General features: G+C 35.0%; 1 protein-coding gene across 1 annotated transcript in view; it reads right to left on the reverse strand.

The window, feature by feature from the left end:
- Positions 1–23,195, reverse strand: part of LOC127717776 (probable G-protein coupled receptor 158) — a 45,602-nt gene that overhangs the window by 16,849 nt on the left and 5,558 nt on the right. Inside the window, exons 2-4 of the mRNA XM_052223610.1 lie at positions 8,843–8,951; positions 1,529–1,867; positions 711–779 (exon numbers count right to left, since the gene is read on the reverse strand). Of these exons, the coding sequence (XP_052079570.1) occupies positions 711–779; positions 1,529–1,867; positions 8,843–8,951 (517 nt within the window). The remainder of the gene's footprint in view (positions 1–710; positions 780–1,528; positions 1,868–8,842; positions 8,952–23,195) is intronic.

Consider the following 23,195-nt stretch of genomic DNA (forward strand, 5'->3'; position numbering starts at 1 on the left):
GGGCGATACATAGTAATATAAAGGAATGTCGGAATAGTTATTTACTTTGAAACTTTTGCTAGTTTACATGAACTAGTTTGTAATTATGTTAGTTTAAGGGTAATCAATATTGGATTGTAAATGGCATTATTCTAATAGATGTATCAATAGCACACTTTCGTGGAAATTATAAGGCCCTCTCTCAGTCATGGTCTGTTGACTTTTAATGTTTTGCATAGTTAACATGTGTTAGTTTTTGATTAGGTCAGTTAGAAATGAACTACTAATACTCAATGATATTTAGTATGCAGCTATATTGTCATTTGCAAGTCTCATTTCCATGGAGACAAAATGACCCCGCCCCTCATTATGGTTCATTGACCCTGAAGTTTTTGCATAGTTTACAAGGTAAAGGTTGTTTCTAGGTTAGTATAAAGGGATACGTTAAAGGTATTTGGTATGCAGTTTCATAAGACTTGGCATTTCTTATTTCCTTGGAGGTTATTAAGCCATGCAACCACATTCATGGCTCATTGACTTTGAATGTTTTGCATAGTTGACATTTTAAATGATTGCCATTTGCATTATCAAAATAACATAAAGGCGAGACATATCTCTTGTGTCAACAGTTTACGTAAAAACAGCCACACGGTAGCCTTTGCAATAACAACTAAATTTTTACGAAGATGATCATCATTATTTACTGTGATGTTCCTACACAATATACTTACTGTAGCATAAAGAAAGACTGCACCAATAAGGATAATCTCGAGTAAAACCCACATACCACTAACCATCACCTGTTACAAAATAGAACAAAACATCACATGGAGGAAATAAATATTTTGCATCACCAGATGTCTATTTTGACATATAAAATTAACTTAACACAAATCTTTAATCATGCATTCACAAAGCTGGTGACTTTTATTGTCGAAATGCTCACCTGGTGCAGTAAAATTGGTACCTTTAATGTTATTACTATTTCTTAATGATCCAAAGGCCCTTTCGAGCTGACTATGTTCGGATAAATACCAGCAAAGCAAAATGTAACATGATTACGAACGGGTTATATCCGATAACTAGTTGCCTTTAACTGCTATTTCTAAAACGCTGATAAGGATTTTCTTTCTTTCAAATAAAAAAGTGAATCCATCTGTATTCGTATAAAACAAATTTTTAACTCGCTTTGTACTTTTTTTAAGAGTTTTCCCCTTCTAAAATGTCTTTTGTAATTTTATTGGGTTGTAAGAGCGTTGAACGTGTGCACATGTTACTTAGTATGAAGCGCTTCATACAAAATGTGCTTCGGTCATCGCTTATGCGTACATCATAATAAAATTTCAAACAGAATCATGCAATTCATAAATAAAGAACTGCGCTTACTTAATTTTCTTCCATACCTTATTGGTTAGATTCTTAAACCATAAACAAGTCATTGAGCCCGAGGAAAAAAAGCTATTGTGTATTGTTGACCATGCAGAAGAACATACATTTCAAACAAAACGAAACTCTGCTATTGTTTCTTTTATTTAACATCTTTACTTACTTTTGTCTTGCGTAGTCTTAAAACGGCCACGCCAATCACTAGTGATACTGTAATACAGAAACTCTGTATACCAAGAGGAATACCGCGGAGTAATATATTATATTCCGCCATACATGGCGTTTTGTCATCACACAGTTCACATCCGGGCAAACATGGAAGACATTGAAAGTCACTGCTGTTCATTGATGATTTGTTGTAATAGTCATCTAGAAACGAATTTTCCATTGTAATTCCAGAGAAAAATTTAGTTGTAGCGTTCTGAAGAGGAAAGTAGTACCCTGGTCTACAGACGCATTTGTAACTTCCGGCACGTAATCCTCCTCCAGGTATGTGTTCACACTGAAAACAAATACCAATATTCATTTTTGGTTTAAACATAGATGCGGATAAAGGTATACAAAAGAGAGGCGAAAGATACCAAAGGGATATTCAAACTCTGAAGTCGAAAATGAACTGACAATGACATTGCAAAAAAGACCAAAAGACAAACAACATTATACAAAACAAAACATAGAAAAACCGTGTATGATCTCAGGTGCTCTGGAAGGGTAAGCAGATCCTGCTCTACATGTGACACTCGTCGTGTTGCTCATGTAAATATCAAATCAAAATTATTTCAACTGAGGTCATATCGGGATTTGCATGAATATAAACTTTATATTGCCAGTTTATTCAGTCTGAATTCTTTCCACTTTTTTTTCGGGAATCGGATAACTCACGCATACAGATTTTTACTCAGATAAAAAAAAAACGGACAAATAAACAACGAAAACAAAAATAATAAGTACATAATTCGTTCTCTTATGGAGACTCTGTGGTCTTTTGAAATACGTTTTGCAATTAGACCGTTTATGAGTTTGATCGAAAGAACGCAGCTGTTAACAAGTAAATATGTCCTAAATCTATGACACCACTTTTAATTTTCTGCTCTTCTTCCAGTTTCCTTCTTCTACCTCCGAAAATTGGTGTCCCCCCCCCCTTTCCGCCATCCGCCCGACATTCAGTATACTATATAACCCGGACCTGCAATATCATTCTCTTTGATACATTTTGCATGAAACATATTGACTACAAGTAGAAAATATAAACACAATTCACTATTTACATTAATCTGCAGAACCTCGGTTGTTTCTGACTATTAATAATTTGTACAAACGCATAACAAATCATGTGTACAATGTACACAATATGAAGATTTAGCGTCAACAAGGATTTATATAGTGAGATACTATATCAATATGACGCGTGTTAAAGTTTAAAAAAAGCACACTAAGGTTACGGCGGGAGTCTTCCAAATGGGCCATCCGGTATAAACCATAAGATGTCTTGAAAGCCATCTTAAAAAAATGGTCTTGATCAGTTCCGTTGAAGTATATCTCATGTGAGAATATTACATTGAATGAAACTTGAAATAGTTTAATGATCAAAAGTAGAGAATGTGGAAAGGTTCATGTTTAACTTAGTAAATTTATACAGCTTGACATTGAGGTGGTCCCAACAAGGTCATATCCGACCTGCGACCTTTAGGTGTTTGACAGACGACCTTGCGACCTGACGACTCATTTTTAAAAATTGACCTCAGGGAAAATATAGACATGACCTTGCATGCGACCAAAGGGGTACCCTTCTGGAGCACCGTTGAGGCTGTTGCAGATTTGCTGATTATGTCCTAAACATTTAAGATGTTACATTGCTTCCAATTTGTTCTGGAAATAATTCTAAACGGAATCTTCTAAATATTAAATCATATGATAAGAATCAACAAACTCGGTGCCTAATATATCAAATGATGATAATGCTTATTTCATTATTTCTGATTTATTGTCCTATTTATTGTTGATTGTATTGATAATAAACAACATCAAATTATTACCAAATACAAAATCATCGAATACATGAATATGTGGGTTGAAACTCACTTGGATAACAAGAATGCAATTCAATTTTTACCATAATGAAATCTAAGAGTTTCAAGGCGCGTTTCGAACGTTAGACAAAAGTACAAAACAATTGTGCACTCTAAAGCACAACGTTAGACAAAACAATTGCGCATTCTAAAGCACAACGTGAGACAAAAGTACAAAACAATTGCGCAATCTAAAGCACAACGTTAGACAAAAGAACAAAACGATCGCGCACTCTAAAGCACAACGTTAGACAAAAGTACAAAACAATTGCGTACACTAAAGCACAACGTTAGACAAAAGTACAAAACATTTGCGCACTCTAAAGCACAATCTAAAATGCACCGATACCGGGTTAGGAAGGAATTCGTGAAAGTAGGCGAATGCATACATGTACTCAATTAATCCACTTCATTTGAACTTAAGTAGACAGTTGTCTCATTGGCAATCATACCACATCTCCTTATTTTTATATTAAATTGCTCCAACAGACAATTGTATAGCCAAGGAACTAACTGATTCATTTTCTCGTCTCTCCAACATGTGTCAGTGTTTGCATAGCAGACTTCACAAAAGGGATATTAAAATAAAAACGAAAGGAAGCAAGTCTTACCCTATACCGAGCCCCATAGATGTTCCGGTAGCCTGATGATATCCTTTCTCTTTCAAATTTCAGAAGACTTGGTTGAATTTTGGAAGCCAGTTTTTAACTTGATGGTGTATATATTAAACTGACTTGGAAAAAAAATATATATAATATGTTAACAGAAACATCAATAACTGTTCCTAATTTAACACGCCCGGACTTGAAAACTGACACTAAAGTAACTTTTTATGATACAGAGAAGATTAGAAATCAAAAGGAGGAAACTTTCAAGCAACAATTGTAAATGGAGTGCATATTCAAAAGGTAAGGTAGACCATTTCTTATAGGAATTGCATCATATAAATGTACATCTAGCAAGGATGCTATGTCTACTGGTAGAAATATATTTGTCAGAGACCGGCGTGTACTTGAACAGATTTTGAAATTGGAAGAGGCAATGAAGGGCAAAAGGAGCATCACCGTTCAGGAAAAGAAAACTAAACCATAAGGAACGAAAAAATGTTTCTTTGGTTGTTCATTTTAGTAAAGAGTTCCCCGTTTGAAACTTTAATATCCAAATGAAAAATAAGGAAAGCGTTACTTTTAAAATAAGAAAGCATATACATTAATTGAAATCACTGTAGTGAAGTGATAGTTGCATACGCTTACTAAGCAGCTGATTTCAACTCTGTTTTGGGTGGGTTCGATATGAAAATAAGAAGATGTGGCATGATTGTCCATGAGACAACTCTCCATCAGAGAATAAATGAATTGGATGGTTAGTAACTATACGTCAACAATGAGTAAAACCTATACCGCATAGCAAGTTATAAAAGGCCCTGAAATGTATAACGGCCTGATTTATGTAAAAAACAAAAAGCAAAAACAGCAACTAACGACAACCACCTAATCACAGGCTCCTGACTTCGGTTCCTCAATTCACTGTTTCGTCTTTTTCTCTTTAGTTTGTCCTTTAACCCACTATATTATCATATTATCCCCATGTCAGGCATCCTCTTTTTATTTTGTAATATTTTTGTAAATAGATCGTTATGTGTTTCTTCGCGTAATCGTGTATTTTATACGTTTACATTGATTGATTGATTGGTGTTTTAACGCCACTTTCAGCACTATTGGCTATTTCGTGGTGGTCAGTTTTTATTGGTGGAGGAAGCCGAAATGCCCAGACAGAATCACCGACATTTGCAGGAAAACTGACAATCCTAGTCAATTGAGAATGGATTCCAACGCACCAGCCACGTGCGGGATTCAAACTCACAACCTCCGTGTTGACATGATATAGTCATACAGTAGTTGGACTAAAATTTACACGTTTACAATATCTATTTCAATATGTATAACAAAGACTAAGAAGTCATAATAACGTTGTTTACAATAACGTCACAAGATTCATATTTTTCAATCGACTTACCGAACAGCATATCAAAATTCTTCTAAAATTCCTTACTTTACATGTTCATGTGCATAAAAATTATTATTTTCTAATGTTCATCGCTTCTTCGGGAAACTTTGTTGAACGTGTATTTTTCTTTATTTTCCTCTTGAAAACACTTTTAATTGAGTTTTCACTATAGACGATGTCAAAGTTATTTAATAAAATAAAGATGCAATTTTCACTTTCAGTAAACTGTGAAAGCTTTGTGATCATGTTGTGATTATATTTTGTTCAAATAAGGCCATGCATTACTAATAGGAATTAATATCCTCATAAATACCCATCTGACCTCTTTGGTGAATAATATCACATCTAAAAACGATAGTTCCTTAAAAGGGTGTAATGAAAAACTGTTATTTTTAACAGAAATGTCACTTAATGTTTTATGTATGTAATGACGTATCTATTGCGTAAGTATATCTGCTTCAGAAATTCAGAATTACAACATGTTCATAAAAAGGGGAGAAAATATCTATTTAAACACCAGGTCAAAAAGGAAAATGTCAAAAAGTACGGAACTTATATGTGATCAGCGACAAGGATAGATTGCACTTCTTTTATGCATGTCAAAATTGTGCACAACCAAGCCTGAATTGTATCATAACCTAGTCAGGACGAAACATGATCGAAACTGAACTAATCTAGAGCTATTTTCCCCCTCTTAATGTCTTTGAAAGGTTGTATTTTCGTTGGATTGTAGTTTTATTGACGTTTACCCAACATCTATTATTCGTATGTATAATCAAACTTCGTCTTAGTTGTGGTTTTTTTTTTAAAGAACAGTGTATTCGAACAACAATCAACACAACACTATACATCAATCTACTGTAACAGATTGAACATTACGAACCCATGAGGATCTGGGTTGGGTTGGGGGGAGGGGGTCATTCCTTTCTTTCTTTTTTCTTTAATATTTTAGACCACTTTTCTCTATATTTTTTATTTATTTATTTTCACCAATATTCTCTATTTTATATATGTTAACACCCTATTAATTTCTATTCTTATTTCTGTTGGCCTATTTTTCTCTATTCTTTATTTTTTTTGGCTCCATTGTTCTGTAGATTTGGCCCATTATTCTCTAGTCTGTAATATAAACACCATCCAGACCCTCACCCATGCACATAGACTTTTTTTCAAATGAATTCTGTCTATGAAGAAATAGCCTTGAAAGTGTGGTGCACACTGAATAACCCGCGAAGCTGCTTATTTAAAAGTGTGCATCACATTTTCGAAGTTAATTCGAATATACAGAAAAAATATGACAGTCATTCTTTATAATTTAATTCTAAATTCAGTAAAATATTCATAGACATCTCCTTCTCGTCGAATTTTTAATTCTTGAATACTTTTATCTGAACAATGCAAACAAATGCCTTTTCGTAACTCTGATGTGGATTTTACAATCATACCCAACTATATCAGTCCTATTCAGGACCGATAACTCTGTCGATAAATATTGTCGGGTATACAATGTTGTTGAAATCAGAGCAATTGCATTATATGTCTCTGTTGAAATGTATACAATAACAAATTTTTTTACACAAGTTTCACTTTATATCGATTTATTGAATGCCTGGATTTTGCTTAAAATATTGAATTAAAAAAATAAATAATAAAATCATATTCAATGAAATCTCGTTTAATTTTTTACGAAATAATACAAAATCCTTTTAAATTAAAATTTGAATCAAAATATTTCTTTAAAATAATTATAGAAACATAAATATTAGTTTGATTATCTTTTAAAGCAAAAATTATTTTTTTAAAGATTTTTTTTTATAATATTCATATTTTCTTTAAGTTTATTATGATACATACTTCTTCTGGTTTGACACGGGGAAGAGAAGATATTTATTTGTACAGTTATGAAAACTTTTGTATATCACAAAATTTAAACTCTGGTAATACATGTATACACAGGATGTTTAATGTCACCTGGTTGCTTTTGGTTTGCACGTCTACCTCACAATATATTGTTATGTAACATTACATCCAAAGTCAGAGTTCACCTGTTCGTCAAGTGATGGGATTTTGAAGGTATGGAATATTTATCTATAATAATTGTTGGGATTTTTTTCTCTCTTGGGACGTAAATATTTTTTTGTTCTCAAAGGAATGTCTAAATATATTTCTAAAGAAAGATAAATTATACAGAAAACAGGAAAAAAACCTTTTAAAAAAAGAAGAGAAAAAATTTTATTATAAATTTTATTGTTAACTATTTTCTGGTAACAGTATATCCTGGATATCTGTCAAAATAAAATTTTCCCGTGTCACACTTAAAATAATATTTTTTTAATCAATAAATTTTGAAATCAATCATATCGAAATATCACCAAAGAAAATAACAGAAACATCAGAGATTCTACATGAAAATTAAATTAAATCAAGGAAAGTCTTACTATACAAATCCTCGATTTGATGCAACATTTCCATATACATCATCCGCCATTTTGAAAAATCCCGAAATATTCACTTTTTTAAATCGATTTTTGACCGAAATTGCCCAGAAATTAAACTGTTTTAAATAGTATTTTTCGCCAGATATATGTTTGAATATACTTAATCGAGTTGCAAAGTTTTATTTTTATTAACGGAATTTATTTGTTTTACAAGTAGACATGGGTATCGGTAATTTAGCATTGAGTCAACGGAGAAATAACGAGAAAAAGTACATGTTTTTACGATTCTCCAGTGACAGAATTTAATCAAAAATTAAACTGTTAGGACCAACATTGTTTGATAGAAATATGTTTGAATATCAAGGATTGATTTGCAAAAGTTAGAAAACGGGTCAGGTTCATGAGAAAACTCAACTTTATTGAAGCACCTATGCATTTTATATGGGGCAATATAATACAAAATGGCGGCTAGTATGCGTCACAAAAGTCACGTGATGTCTGACTTAGTTGGATATGAATCTATGAGCTGATAGACAAAAAACTTTCAGCCAATCCGAAGACGTGTTACATCCAAAGTTAGATAATTGTAAAATCCACATCCGAGTTACGAAAAAGCATTTGTTTGCTTTGTTCAGATAAAAGTATTCAAGAATTAAAAATTCGACGAGAAGGGGATGTCTATGGATATGTTATATTAAAGTTAGGAGAGAGATTACTTTTGAAGGAGAAAATCCGACCGTAATTAGTCCTTGAAATTGCCAAAAAAAAAAATTCAATCTTTTCAAAATTATGCATGTTAATAAGGCTCCTAACGTATGGGAGAACTTCTTCATCCCCACCTCGGGGGTTTGAGCGTTCTTGATGAATAAAAATCCTGAGAAGAGCTTCAATTCAATCTGGAAATTTTAGTGCAGTCCTTTTTCGAAAAAAAAATTATTGGTTTACTTGTAGTGGCTGTTTTACCTGCGTGGTTTCTGTATAACATTTGTGTGACTTGGAAAACAAGGAATCATCTTGAGCACATTGGTTTATGTCTGTCTTGTTTAGATCAATCTCTACCATCACTACACCTCTGAAAATAAAAAGGTCATACATTACAGTACACGTGGATATTATACAACTTGCATTCAATAAAAGCTGTGAACAAGTATGCGAATTATCCTTGTTCGTATAAAACGTTCTGTACAGGTATGCGAATTGCCCTTGTTCGTATTACAGTTATGTCCATGTGTACGCATTCTCCTTGTTCGTAAAGAAAGTTGTGTGCAGGTACACGAATAACCTTAATTTTTCGTATAAAAAGTTGTGTCCAGGAATACGAATTCGCCTTGTTCGTATAAAAAGTTATGAACAAGTATACAAATACCGACTGTTTGTTTACAAAGTTATGAACAGGTACATGTATACGAATTCACATTGCTGGAATAAAAAGTTGTGTACAGGTATACGAATTCACATTGTTTGTATACAAAGTTGTGTTCAAGTATACGAATTTACCTTGTTCGTATAAATTTATGAACAGGTATTCGAATTCCCACTGTTCGTTTACAAAGTTATGAACAGGTACATGTATACGAATTCACATTGCTGGAATAAAAAGTTGTGTACAGGTATACGAATTCACATTGCTTGTATATAAAGTTGTGTTCAGGTATACGAATGTACCTTGTTTGTATAACAAGTTATGACCAGTAATACGAATTCACCTTGTAAGTATAACAAGTTATGAACAGTGATACGAATTCACCTTGTTAGTATTAAAAAGTTATGAACATGTAAACGAATTAACATTGTGTGTATACACAGTTGTGTTCAGGTATACGAATTTACCATGTTCGTATAACAAGTTATGAACAGCGATACGAATTCACCTTGTTAGTATGAAAAGTTATGAACAGTATACGAATTAACATTGTTCGTATAAAAAGTTGTGTGCAGGTATGCAAATTCACCTTGTTCTTATAAAAAGTTATGTACAGGTGTATGAATTCACATTTTTCGTATAAAATGTTGTGTACAGGTATACGAATTCACATTGTTCTTATGAAGATCAAGACGCTAATTAGTTATCCTAATGGATATGATGTATACATAAATTCATGACACAAAATCCCTTCACGCACTTGTTGAGACAACAATCCAACCAAAGAGCAGACAACAACCGAAGGTCACCAATGGGTCTTCAATGCAGCGAGAAAATCCCGCACCCGGAGGTGGTCCTCAGCTGGCCCCTTAATAAAATTGTGTGCTAGTTCAGTGAAAATGGACGTCACACTAAACTCCAAAACATATAAATGAACTAAAATAAAAAAACATACTAGACTAACAAAGGCCAGAGGCTCCTGACTTGGGACAGGCGCAAAAATGCGGCGGGGTTAAACATGTTTTGTGAGATCTCAACCCTCCCCCTATACATCTAGCCAATGTAGAATAAAGAAACACATAGCAATACGCATAGTAAAATATTTATATTACCACAGGGCACATCAAATATAACGTTAAATAACTAGGTAGGAAATAATCACCGTCTGCCAGTGGAGATAGGGAGGTGGCAAAATGTTCAAAGACCAGAGAGCTTATGTCACGTTTGTGAATCTGCTGACATGGGCGATGAATTCCATTATTTAATGTCTTGTCCTTTTTTCAAACTAGAGGCTCTCGAGAGCCTGTGTCGCTCACCTGACTCTACTTTGGTTTTAGAAATCATGTAAAGATAGATAAAAATCATAACAGATACCCAAATAATGATTGAGGCCAAATTTTGATTAATATTGGTCCCGTTATTTAATAAAATATCCTGGTGGCCATCTTGAACAGTAAATCGGCAACAAAGTAGCAACACTTGGTCAGCACTTCATAAGGAACATTCATGCCATGTTTGGTTTCATTCCATTCAGTGGTACTCTAAAAGAAGACATTTGTATGTATTTCCCATAGGGTCCTATGTTAAACTAAGCCCCCCGCTGGCGGCCATCTTGGATGATGGATCGGCTACAAAGTAACAACACTTGGTCAGCATCTCATAAGGAAGATTCATGCCATGTTTGGTTTCATTCCATTCAGTGGTTCTCTAAAAGAAGACATTTGTATGTATTTCTCATAGGTCCTTTGTTAAACTAAGTCCCCTGCTGTCGGCCATCTTGGATGATGGACCGACTGCAAAGTAACAACACTTGGTGAGCACCTCATAAGGAACATTCATGCCATGTTTGGTTTCATTCCATTCAGTGGTTCTCTAAAAGAAGACATTTGTATGTATTTCCCATAGGGTCCTATGTTAAACTAAGTCCCCCGCTGGCGGCCATCTTGGATGATAGATCGGCTACAAAGTAACAACACTTGGTCAGAACCTCATAAGGAACATTCATGCCATGTTTGGTTTCATTCCATTCAGTGGTTCTCTAAAAGAAGACATTTGTATGTATTTCCCATAGGGTCCTATGTTAAACTAAGTCCCCCGCTGGCGGCCATCTTGGATGATGGACCGCCTGCAAAGTAACAACACTTGGTCAGCATCTCATAAGGAACATTCATGCCATGTTTGGTTCCATTCCATTCAGTGGTTCTCTAAAAGAAGACATTTTTATGTATTTCCCATAGGGTCCTATGTTAAACTAAGTCCCCCGCTGGCGGCCATCTTGGATGATGGATCGGCTACAAAGTAACAACACTTGGTCAGCACCTCATAAGGAACATTCATGCCATGTTTGGTTTCATTCCATTCAGTGGTTCTCTAAAAGAAGACATTTGTATGTATTTCCCATAGGGTCCTATGTTAAACTAAGTCCCCCGCTGGCGGCCATCTTGGATGATGGACCGCCTGCAAAGTAACAACACTTGGTCAGCATCTCATAAGGAACATTCATGCCATGTTTGGTTCCATTCCATTCAGTGGTTCTCTAAAAGAAGACATTTTTATGTATTTCCCATAGGGTCCTATGTTAAACTAAGTCCCCCGCTGGCGGCCATCTTGGATGATGGATCGGCTACAAAGTAACAACACTTGGTCAGCACCTCATAAGGAAGATTCATGCCATGTTTGGTTTCATTCCATTCAGTGGTTCTCTAAAAGAAGACATTTGTATGTATTTCCCATAGGGTCCTATGTTAAACTAAGTCCCCCGCTGGCGGCCATCTTGGATGATGGACCGACTGCAAAGTAACAACACTTGGTCAGCATCTCATAAGGAACATTCATGCCATGTTTGGTTCCATTCCATTCAGTGGTTCTCTAAAAGAAGACATTTTTATGTATTTCCCATAGGGTCCTATGTTAAACTAAGTCCCCCGCTGGCGGCCATCTTGGATGATGGATCGGCTACAAAGTAACAACACTTGGTCAGCACCTCATAAGGAACATTCATGCCATGTTTGGTTTCATTCCATTCAGTGGTTCTCTAAAAGAAGTCATTTGTATGCATTTCCCTTAGGGTCCTATGTTAAACTAAGTCCCCGGCTGGCGGCCATCTTGGATGATGGACCGACTGCAAAGTAACAACACTTGGTCAGCATCTCATAAGGAACATTCATGCCATGTTTGGTTCCATTCCATTCAGTGGTTCTCTAAAAGAAGACATTTTTATGTATTTCCCATAGGGTCCTATGTTAAACTAAGTCCCCCGCTGGCGGCCATCTTGGATGATGGATCGGCTACAAAGTAACAACACTTGGTCAGCACCTCATAAGGAACATTCATGCCATGTTTGGTTTCATTCCATTCAGTGGTTCTCTAAAAGAAGTCATTTGTATGCATTTCCCTTAGGGTCCTATGTTAAACTAAGTCCCCGGCTGGCGGCCATCTTGGATGATGGATCGGCTACAAAGTAACAACACTTGGTGAGCACCTCATAAGGAACATTCATGCCATGTTTGGTTTCATTCCATTCAGTGGTTCTCTAAAAGAAGACATTTGTATGTATTTCCCATAGGGTCCTATGTTAAACTAAGTCCCCCGCTGGCGGCCATCTTGGATGATGGACCGACTGCAAAGTAACAACACTTGGTCAGCATCTCATAAGAAACATTCATGCCATGTTTGGTTCCATTCCATTCAGTGGTTCTCTAAAAGAAGACATTTGTATGTATTTCCCATAGGGTCCTATGTTAAACTAAGTCCCCCGCTGGCGGCCATCTTGGATGATGGATCGGCTACAAAGTAACAACACTTGGTGAGCACCTCATAAGGAACATTCATGCCATGTTTGGTTTCATTCCATTCAGTGGTTCTCTAAAAGAAGTCATTTGTATGCATTTCCCATAGGGTCCTATGTTAAACTAAGTCCCCCGCTGGCGGCCATCTTGGATGATGGATCGGCTACAAAGTAACAACACTTGGTCAGCACCTCATAAGGAACATTCATGCCATGTTTGGTTTCATTCCATTCAGTGGTTCTCTAAAAGAAGACATTTGTATGTATTTCCCATAGGGTCCTATGTTAAACTAAGTCCCCCGCTGGCGGCCATCTTGGATGATGGACCGACTGCAAAGTAACAACACTTGGTCAGCATCTCATAAGGAACATTCATGCCATGTTTGGTTCCATTCCATTCAGTGGTTCTCTAAAAGAAGACATTTTTATGTATTTCCCATAGGGTCCTATGTTAAACTAAGTCCCCCGCTGGCGGCCATCTTGGATGATGGATCGGCTACAAAGTAACAACACTTGGTCAGCACCTCATAAGGAACATTCATGCCATGTTTGGTTTCATTCCATTCAGTGGTTCTCTAGAAGAAGTTCAAAATGTAAAAAGTTAACGCCGACGACGGACGACGACGGACGACGCCGGACGACGCCGGACGACGACGGACGACGGACGACGGACGCCAAGTGATGAGAAAAGCTCACTTGGCCCTTCGGGCCAGGTGAGCTAAAAAGAACGATATAAATATTTACCACACTTTTGTTGTACAAATGTTAATATTCTTAAATTCAATGATGTATTCACTACAGTCAATATTGTTTTACTAGAAAAGTTGTGTAGATTTATTAATTATATATCAGTGAAAGTCTGTCCTCCTGGTTAAAGTACAGTTATTTATGTAATTTTCACACATGCAAAATATGCTTTATTGTGTACATTATCATCTCTTTAACTATGTAATTTAGTTAATGAGAATACAGTTCTATCTATGTATGCAAAGAGTAATTAATTCGAAATGACTGCATAACAACTAGTAAAATAAGGCTTGTCAAACATACTGACAGATGGTCAAAGCTCTTAGTTAAAGCAATTAATTGTGGATTAAATTGCTCCCATTTAATTAAATATATTGATTCTTCATCATAAAGGGGGTAGGAGCCGGGGGTGTAATTGTCCCCTCCCAACTTTTTTGGGGCAAAAAAAAGTTATAAGAAAATATATAAACTGTTGACACCGATATGCCTCGCCAGTCGGCAGAAAATTCATAAAAAGATAATTTGATGGACAGCAACATTGCTAATTAATTCAAAGTTGCTGGTCCATGACCTAGGGGGACAGGACCTCGAAATGAGATGTATTAATAGTAATGCAACTTTATAGAAAATATCATTGATCTAGTTCCCATCAAACAGACTAAAGCAGAAAATTTACATTGAAAATTGCTAATTAATTCAAAGTCACTGGACCATGACCGAGGGGATAGGGCCTCGAAATAGTCGTCAAACTGATATTTACTGATTGTAATGCAACTTTATAGAAAATATCATTGATCTTTCACAAGTAGTTTCTACCAAACTAACTTAAGCAGAAAACATAGATAATTGCCAATTAATTACAAGTCTCTGGACCATGACCTAGGTGGCAGGGCCTCAAAATAGTCGTCAAACTAATATGAACTGATAGTAATAAAAACTTTATAGAAAACATCATAGATCTATCACAAGAAGTTCCTATCAAACTGACTTAAGCTTTATATAAGAAAGGTTTACCAATACAAAGTGCAAATATACTGACTCAAAATTCGTTGGCATACAAATGGTGTTAAATACTTTAATATCCTAGAACCCTGCATCCGCTCCTGAAGTTAAAACAAAAATGTATATAAATAGTTTAATGTTTGATGATACAGCAGTATAATCACGTTAGTGTCGCTTTTTCGTGAATTATTTGCATGACTCCTCCACAATTTTTAATAATTAACATTGAAATTGCACAAAGCAGAAACGACATGAACGAGAGAAAACAGTCGTATCGACAAAAACAATATCGACCAATTATATCAGGTTCTGCATTAATTTTTTTTTTACATCTAAATCTTTTCAAACCACATAATCAATCAATATAAATATATTGTATAATATTGATTGTTCTGTTTGTGTCTGCATCACAGGTGAAATCTACAATGATGCGTCTATGTGAACTAGCGTGACGTAACAGTTCCCATAGAAACCGTATACCTATATGACAACAGATCAATAAGTTATTTCATTCATAAAAATAGTATTGTAGAACGTGTAGGAGGAGATAAGCTATTGTGAAAGTAATTGTTTTCCACTTATTAACAAAATGACTCTATTTGTAGTTACAACAGAGTTAAAGGATACCAAATATAGTGGGCGAAAACACGCCATTAAATTTGAACAAGAGTATCAGTTCAAGAGGTTATCTATTCTCGGTTTGATTTATTTAAAGGGTCAAGGTTTTTTCTTGCCTCTATGAAATTAATATATAATTAAAGCCATCAGAAAAAAAACCCGCTTTTTAATCATAGGTACATATATTAATAGATTTGAAATTAGACGGAAAGAAAACCCGCTCTCAAAAATCAATTATATTTACAAGTTCATTAGAAACTGAGAAATGACTGAATACAAACACACATAGTACATCATTAAATTGCTATTTTAGAGCAATATTTTCGTAACTGAAAGCTCTTTTGTCTCGCTTACTGGGGCCTATGCCTAATGCAAACCGTAGCCACGCTACAGCTTTAATAATCCAGTATGACCATAAGAATGACTCTTAACATGCTAAACAAGATTTTCAGTTGAAACCGATTAATATTAAAAACTACTAAAAGAGAGGCTGAAGATACCAAAGGGAAATTTAAACTCATAAGTCGACTGAGACAAACTGACAATTAACGCCATGCCAAAAAAAAACAAAAACGACCAAAAGACAAACAACTGTTTACAAAACAATAATGCATGGGTATGGTGAGAGCCATCTGCTTGCGGCCATGTCACAGGAATGACAAGAGGAAAATGTATACCCTCCATTCTGTACATATGTCCTGCCAGTCCAAATCAAATTTCTTAGGACTGAATTGAAATGTATGCGACATCATCACTGACCTGCATGTTCCCCAAGTACTAAGGGAGCTACCATTTTTTTATGGGGGGGGGGGGGGGGGGGGGGGGGGGCTAGGATGAAATATTGTGTCCTGCATTTTATTTTAGTTGTAATCTCTGTCATGCCTTTTTATTTTTCACTGTATTCGGTCCTGCCTTTTTATATTAGTTCATCCTGCCTTTTTTTTTTTGCAAAGTTGCTCATCCTGCCTTTTTTTACTATAAACTCCTGTCCTGCCTTTCTTCAAATTTCATCCTAGCCCCCACCCCTAATAACCAAAAAACCTTAAGTTGTGTCTCCCAGGGCAATCATTGTACCTTTAAAATTGAAATGTTTAGACTTCAAGATTCAGACGAGGAGTACATTTAAATTTTATTTTTCAATTAGTTTCAGAATGGCAATGCAGAGATAAATTGTGATTGATTGCTAACATTGTTCGAAAATTGACCAATTGACCAATTGTTTTTTGTTGGACATTTTTACTTGCCAAATCGTAACGTATGGCCTTCGATAAAATAGCATGAAACAACTTTAGTTAAGATTGGCTTTGTGATTTTAGACAAAAAGATCAAAATGAAACACGTTGTGGTTTCGGGGACCCTTATATTCCATTGATCTTATGTTGTATCATTGCCGCAATCAATGCAAACCAATGTATAAATCTGCATTAAATGGTGTTCCTTTATAGAGCGTCTAACAAACATCATTTCTATAAAGTTTTAAAAGCTTCGGACGTGTAGCTTCATATGGCAATTTGAAAATTGACCAACGAAAAGTTAACAACATCTCGCGGTCATGCCTCTTGCAAATGGGAATGTTATAGAGAATTATGATAAAATGAGATCAATACAATACATGTTAAAAATTAAGTCCCACTTATACATGTAGATTTAAAGGAAAAGATGAATTGCTTTTGGGTTTAATGGTGGTATTATTACCGCCACGTTTGCCTCACAATCAACAGAAAATAGGGAATTTTTGTAAGGGGTTTCCCAATAACCTTTCCTATAAAGTTACAACCGATTTAGCCTTATAGTACCAATGGATGGTTTTTTTTTTATAGAACGTAGAAGGTTTAGTTCAAATACCACTTTTGATTAAAATGTAAATGTACGGACGACGGACGAAATAAACGCGCGTTTCGGTGCTCAATTCAAAACAGTTAAATCAAATATTGCGAAATTAAAGAGCATCAATAACAGAAAATTCCGAAAAGTTGTGCTTAATACGCCTAATGCAATCTATGCCTGGCTTATCCAAATATATTATTGCCAAGATGACATTTACATATCAAAGGCCGACTGAGCACATGGTCTCCAACAATGAACAACGAATTAACGAGACACATAGCTACTTTCTTCCTGTGGCGACTGCATAAGCTACAAAGCTTTTAAAAATATTTTAGAAGGTCGAAGAGATAGACAATCAGTACTCTTGATTGATTCTTTTGTTATTGTCCTTGTCCTCTTTTTATTATTCCTTGATACAATATCTATATGTTTCTTCCGTGTTTATCTGTATTTTTGTCGCCTCTAATACCGATATTAAGGATTTGGGTGATTTTTCTTAACTCATTTTATTGTGAGTTTTTTTCTATATACCGTTTGTTCTTCACCTTATAGAGATTACAAAAGGGGGACCTAGAGTGCTTATCAAGCTATTTTTAACTAGTTTGTAACTTAAATCCCCATTTTCCGCCACAAATCGCATCAGGGAAACTAACACCAATAAACAGTTATTCAAAAAAACTTACAGAAAAGATAAAAAAAAAATGGGAACTAAATATACTAAACGGGAAGGTTTGGAACTTGCCATATTGTATAGACACCTGCATGTTTGTTGAACATTTTTGAAGATTATTGTTTGTTGCCTTCTAAACGTCCTAATTTGGTTATTGTCGTCGATTGGTTGTTGTCTCATTGACGTATACCACACAGTCGTATTGTACCACGAATCCCGGATGTTAAATGGGATGACAAGACAACGTTAGGAGTGCTTGTAAAACGTGTAGCTCAATAAGGAGTACCTGGCCCCCTGTCCTCCCCACATCTGCTTTTCTTGATAGGTAACTTGTAGTAAATATTAACTAGACTACCGGGTGCAGTGGCGGATTCAGGGGGACGCAGATGTCATGCCCCGGTCTTTTGATCATCTCCCCCAAAAGAAAAAATATCATGTTTTTCACGATATATATAAATTTTTAGCATATAATCAATCAACGGGAATTGCATCACCCCCCTTTCAACATTCTGGATCCACGTCTGGGATAGTTCGTACAATGTGCGTTCCTCACATAGCAAACGGTTATATAGGAAAGTATTTTAGTTTACAAATGTATGAATTTTATGTCCAAAAGCTTACTATATTAAAGCGTGTGGAACCACTCAAAACCCCTAATCATCAAAATGGAGAATCGTTGAGGGCTGACATGTTAATGTGCATGCATATTTGACTTTCTTGTGATGGTGTAAAGTTGGTAACTACATGTACATGTTTTTTTATGTTTGGTGCTAATTCAAAATTGGATTTAAAATCTCTGGAATCCTGACTTTAAGTTATATGCATCTTCGAAACAATCTGAGACGCGGAAAGCTCGCTTGATTCATCAATGTGAAGTGCAGATGAGCATCTCAGGTATCTATAGGGATAGTACGTTTGCATATGGTATACCTCGACATGTGTTTTCCCTGAAGTTTAATTATATGTATTGAATGTATAAAACAGATGTTTAATTATATAAACCAAAATGCATGTTCACAGTCTGGCAATTAAATTAAATGGAAACCTTCCTGGGGTACCTTGAAGGTAGTGTTTGAACATAAATCCATACACGACGAGGCCAATTTGGATGTTCAGCTCAGAGTTCTCGAAATTTGGTGGTCCGTGAAGAAAACCTGTTGGTCCTCAAATTCATTCCTATTGCAAAATATGAAAAATTGTGTTGGTCCTTTACAAAATTTTGGTGGCTAGACCCTTTGGACCACCACTTTTCGAGAACTATGTCAGCTGGAGTTTTTAGTCTTTGCAATGTAAAGAATACAGGAGACTACAACACACTTAGATGCTCTAAAAAGCCTGTATCACTAAACTAGATCTATGCCCTTTGTTGATAATGTACATTTTTGTTACCTTATCCAACCTAAGCCAGGATTTACAGAATTTTCTTAGCGTTGCAAAATTGATCTTGATTAATAATTACCTCTAGCGGTTGTATGAGTGTCCTGATTTCATTTGACTGAGAGAAAAAATTCGAGCAAAGTTCGATAGCAATTAGTACTCCACATGATTTTCTTACTTTTTGCCATTCAATTCTATGTCATTTTGTTTTTTATATTAAGTAACAGATGTAGTCAGGTTTGAAGGTAATTTGGATCCTTAAGCGTACTTCTAAAAAAGGATGGTTTAATCAACTGTTTGGCAGCAGATGATTTTTCTAAATTTTGTCATGAATTTTTTAGTCGAATGTCCTGTTTTTATAAACGGTCGTGACTGAAGGCGTTTGGTGTCATCAACCTTTATTCTTAAAAGATAAAGAGTGCTTGTCATTGGACTTTCGCTAGTAGGGTCATCAACCATTATACGCGTCGTCAGGTAAACTAAATTTGCGACAGTAAAACTACCGATGGACGTCCGCAAAGCTTTAAATACAATACAGTTATCTCTAAATTTTAACTAAAATCATCAATGTTTCAGTTAACCAACTCCTTAAAGTAACCAATTGTTTTTTCACAAGATTGTTTGGTCATGCACATACTACATTTAAGTATTAGTGGTTGCCAGGTTAGGGAGCTACCATTTGATTTTTATGGGAGGGGGGGCTAGGATGAAAACTTTTGTCCTGCATTTTTTCAGTTTAGTTGTAATCTCTGTCCTGCCTTTTTATTTTTCACTCTATTCGGTCCTGCCTTTTTTTTTAAAGTTTATCCTGACTTTTTTTTACCTAAATTGTCATCCCGACTTTTTTTTGCAAGGGTCTTATCCTGCCTTTTTTTTACTCAAAACTTCTGTCCTGCCTATTTTTTTTTCAAATTACATCCTAGTCCCCCCCCCCCCCCCCCCCCCATAAAAATCAAATGGTAGCTCCCTTAGAAGACTCGCAATGGAGACAAGAGTTCACACATTTAGGAGCTCCTGGAGTGTGCCTGGGGTCAGGTTTGGCCAATCGATCCTATTTCAAAGAAGACGTTCGACGAAAATCCTGAATTTTCTGTTGAATTGACCAAGAATCTTATAGAGAAACATTTATTTAGTATATTTTACAATAAAATGCATTGATGCAATTTGTCCTATACATATTATTTAGATTTTATTTAATATAATTATGTTTTTATTATCTATTTTTTAATAACGGCAGAAGCTCCTTTGTATGATTTTCAATATTTTTCAATTAATTTGTTCTTAATCAACTCATATGGGTTATTTTTTCGCAATAGAAACACCATACTGCTCTGACTCTAAGAACATCACATAAAACTTTTACTTAAAAGTAAATAAAAGATATTAAATGGTCCAAGGGTTTCAAAAGATTTTCAAAACGTGAACTTGGACTTCGAAAAAAGAACTGTGAACGACAAACTCCGGACGCCAAGTATGACAAAAGCTCACATCGGTTCTTTGAACCAGTTGAGTCAACTGGGGCAATTTATTACAATTTTAATATCACTTTCGTTTAGTCAAAAATGGAACGATTGATTAACATAGCATTGAGTGTAAACAAATTCTGACAAAGACAAAACTAAAATTAAATATCTTGGCAAAATTAACTAACATGCATTCGATATATCTTGCCAAAATTAATCAACATTCGATAAAGATGAGAATTTACCTACTTTTCCGATTATTTTAAAACAGATGATAACATACAGTATCTAGATGCTGTAAAAATAAACCATTTAGACTGAATATATGTGTCAACAAAATTCGATTTTCGAAGGAAATTCGGAGGATTACTATAGGTGTCAACGAGAAACAACAAAAGACCAGAAAGGCACACCCAAAGTGGAAAACTTGACTGTACAGTCGACCGTAACAAGGTTTGAACTACTTAGAAGTTACAATCTCAGGGGCAACAACTGCTAGAGTGTAGCTAGGTTGCAAGAATAAAAGAGAAAGAGCAGACATCGTAAACATCATGTTAATCATGAAATGACAGGAGCTTCACTGGGGACTTCGGCCCCTTATATCCCTATTAGGATCGTAACCCTTGGCTGTCCTTTGTACACAGTACCGTATCAAAGTATTTCGAAATTACTGAAAGAAAGCATAAGTACTGAACCTTCAGACATTGTCTGATATGAAATCACGTCTCCGTAAACTCTATTATCGGTGACTGTACTTCAAAGTAGATTTCATACTGCCACGTCATAACCAGTACAGGAAGACACTATCTAACAATACCCTAAAACAAACTGTATAGAATTCCATTGAAGAAAAATAAAACTCGATCTCACACTACTTGTAAAAGAAATGATGAATTGTTTAAAATTAACAGTCATCAGGGTACTAAAAGAGAGATAATTTTCACAGAATTTAATTAATTGTTTAAGTTGTTCTTGTTCGGACGGATCAGCTAGGAAGCATTTTCAACTTGATTTTTAGCAAACTACAATAAATATATCAGTCGTAGATCTTGTTTCGTTGATTCAAATCAAGAGTAAAAATAGATGCCCGAAAGGATCACAGGTCTCTGTAACCAAAAATAAAAAAGAAATGGAGTTCAATGTTTCCCTATACCTACCGTATTTTGATGTCTAACATTTCCCAATGTATGAAGGGCTGGATGGGTTTTACAGAATGTGAATAGAGAATTATGGTCAAATAATACAGGAAATAAAGAATATTTATAAAAAAATAAAGAATTGGGAATATTGGGGGTGCAAAAATTTAAAGAATTTGGTAATCCAATACTGATTACAGAAATGAACGATAAACATGATAAACAGATTAAAGAAATCATATAATTGCAGAAAAAAATAATAGTAAAATCATTTTCAGGAGAATTTTACAGAATATTAAAGCGTTATTTTCAATGATAAAGATTGAAATATGCAATTAAATATATATAATTACCGAACATAAGGACCCCTAATCAAAACCAACATATGTGAGGTAACATTAGAAGTACTGGTGTTAAGTATTTATCTTAATCTATTTTGAAGTGGGAGTTTTATGAAGTTTTACTTCGATCAATCAGCATTTAAAACTACTGTCTGCATTATTACCGTACCATGCTGTCTATCTTCTTAAAGGATCCCCCTTAGTGACCTTGGTTGGAAAGAATAATTTTTTAATCTATAATAACAAAAACTTCATTAAAACCAGCATTCACCATGTTCATGTATATATTGATTACATTTAACATTGTTATGCAGAGAAAAAAATGTGTTTTAATGCAAGTTCGATTCCAAGACAGTAAAAATCATGTGACTTGTGTACATGTCCAATATTTGGATCAATATCAAAACTGGTATCGTGACTGGTAACCAAAGCAGAATCCTAGAATCAATTTCTGTTAGACTATAAAGTGTTTTGATTTGTATATTCTGATAAATGATTGCAGTTCACCGTTCGTGGTTTGTCTCATTATGAAAGAGGTAAATAAACTTTCCCTCATGTCCCTCGAAATGAGTCTAAAGAACATATTTTACACAACGATAGATAGAAGTAGGTCTGGATGGGATGTAATTCATATCTGTATTCTTTATTTTTTAGGTCATTTTTCTCTATTCCTTATATGTTTTGCTTATTATTCTCTGATATTTATATACTTCGGGGCCCCATTATTCTCTATTCTTTGGCTTATTTTTTCCTATTCTTAATTTGTTTTGGCCCATATTTTTGTATATAGATTTGGTCCATTATTCTCTATTCTGTAATCCAGATCCTCATAATAGTGATGGGCATGATGCAGAAGAAGTCATGGAGATAGTGTTCAGTAGTTTTGACTTCTCAGACCCGTGGAATTGTTAAACGATGACCAAAAAATAAACTAGGCAAATGAATGATAAAATTGAACAAACAAACAAACAAGCAAACAAACAAA

This window comes from Mytilus californianus, unplaced genomic scaffold (genome assembly GCF_021869535.1).
Source record: "Mytilus californianus isolate M0D057914Y unplaced genomic scaffold, xbMytCali1.0.p SCAF_10, whole genome shotgun sequence".
In the NCBI taxonomy this organism is placed as follows: domain Eukaryota; kingdom Metazoa; phylum Mollusca; class Bivalvia; order Mytilida; family Mytilidae; genus Mytilus; species Mytilus californianus.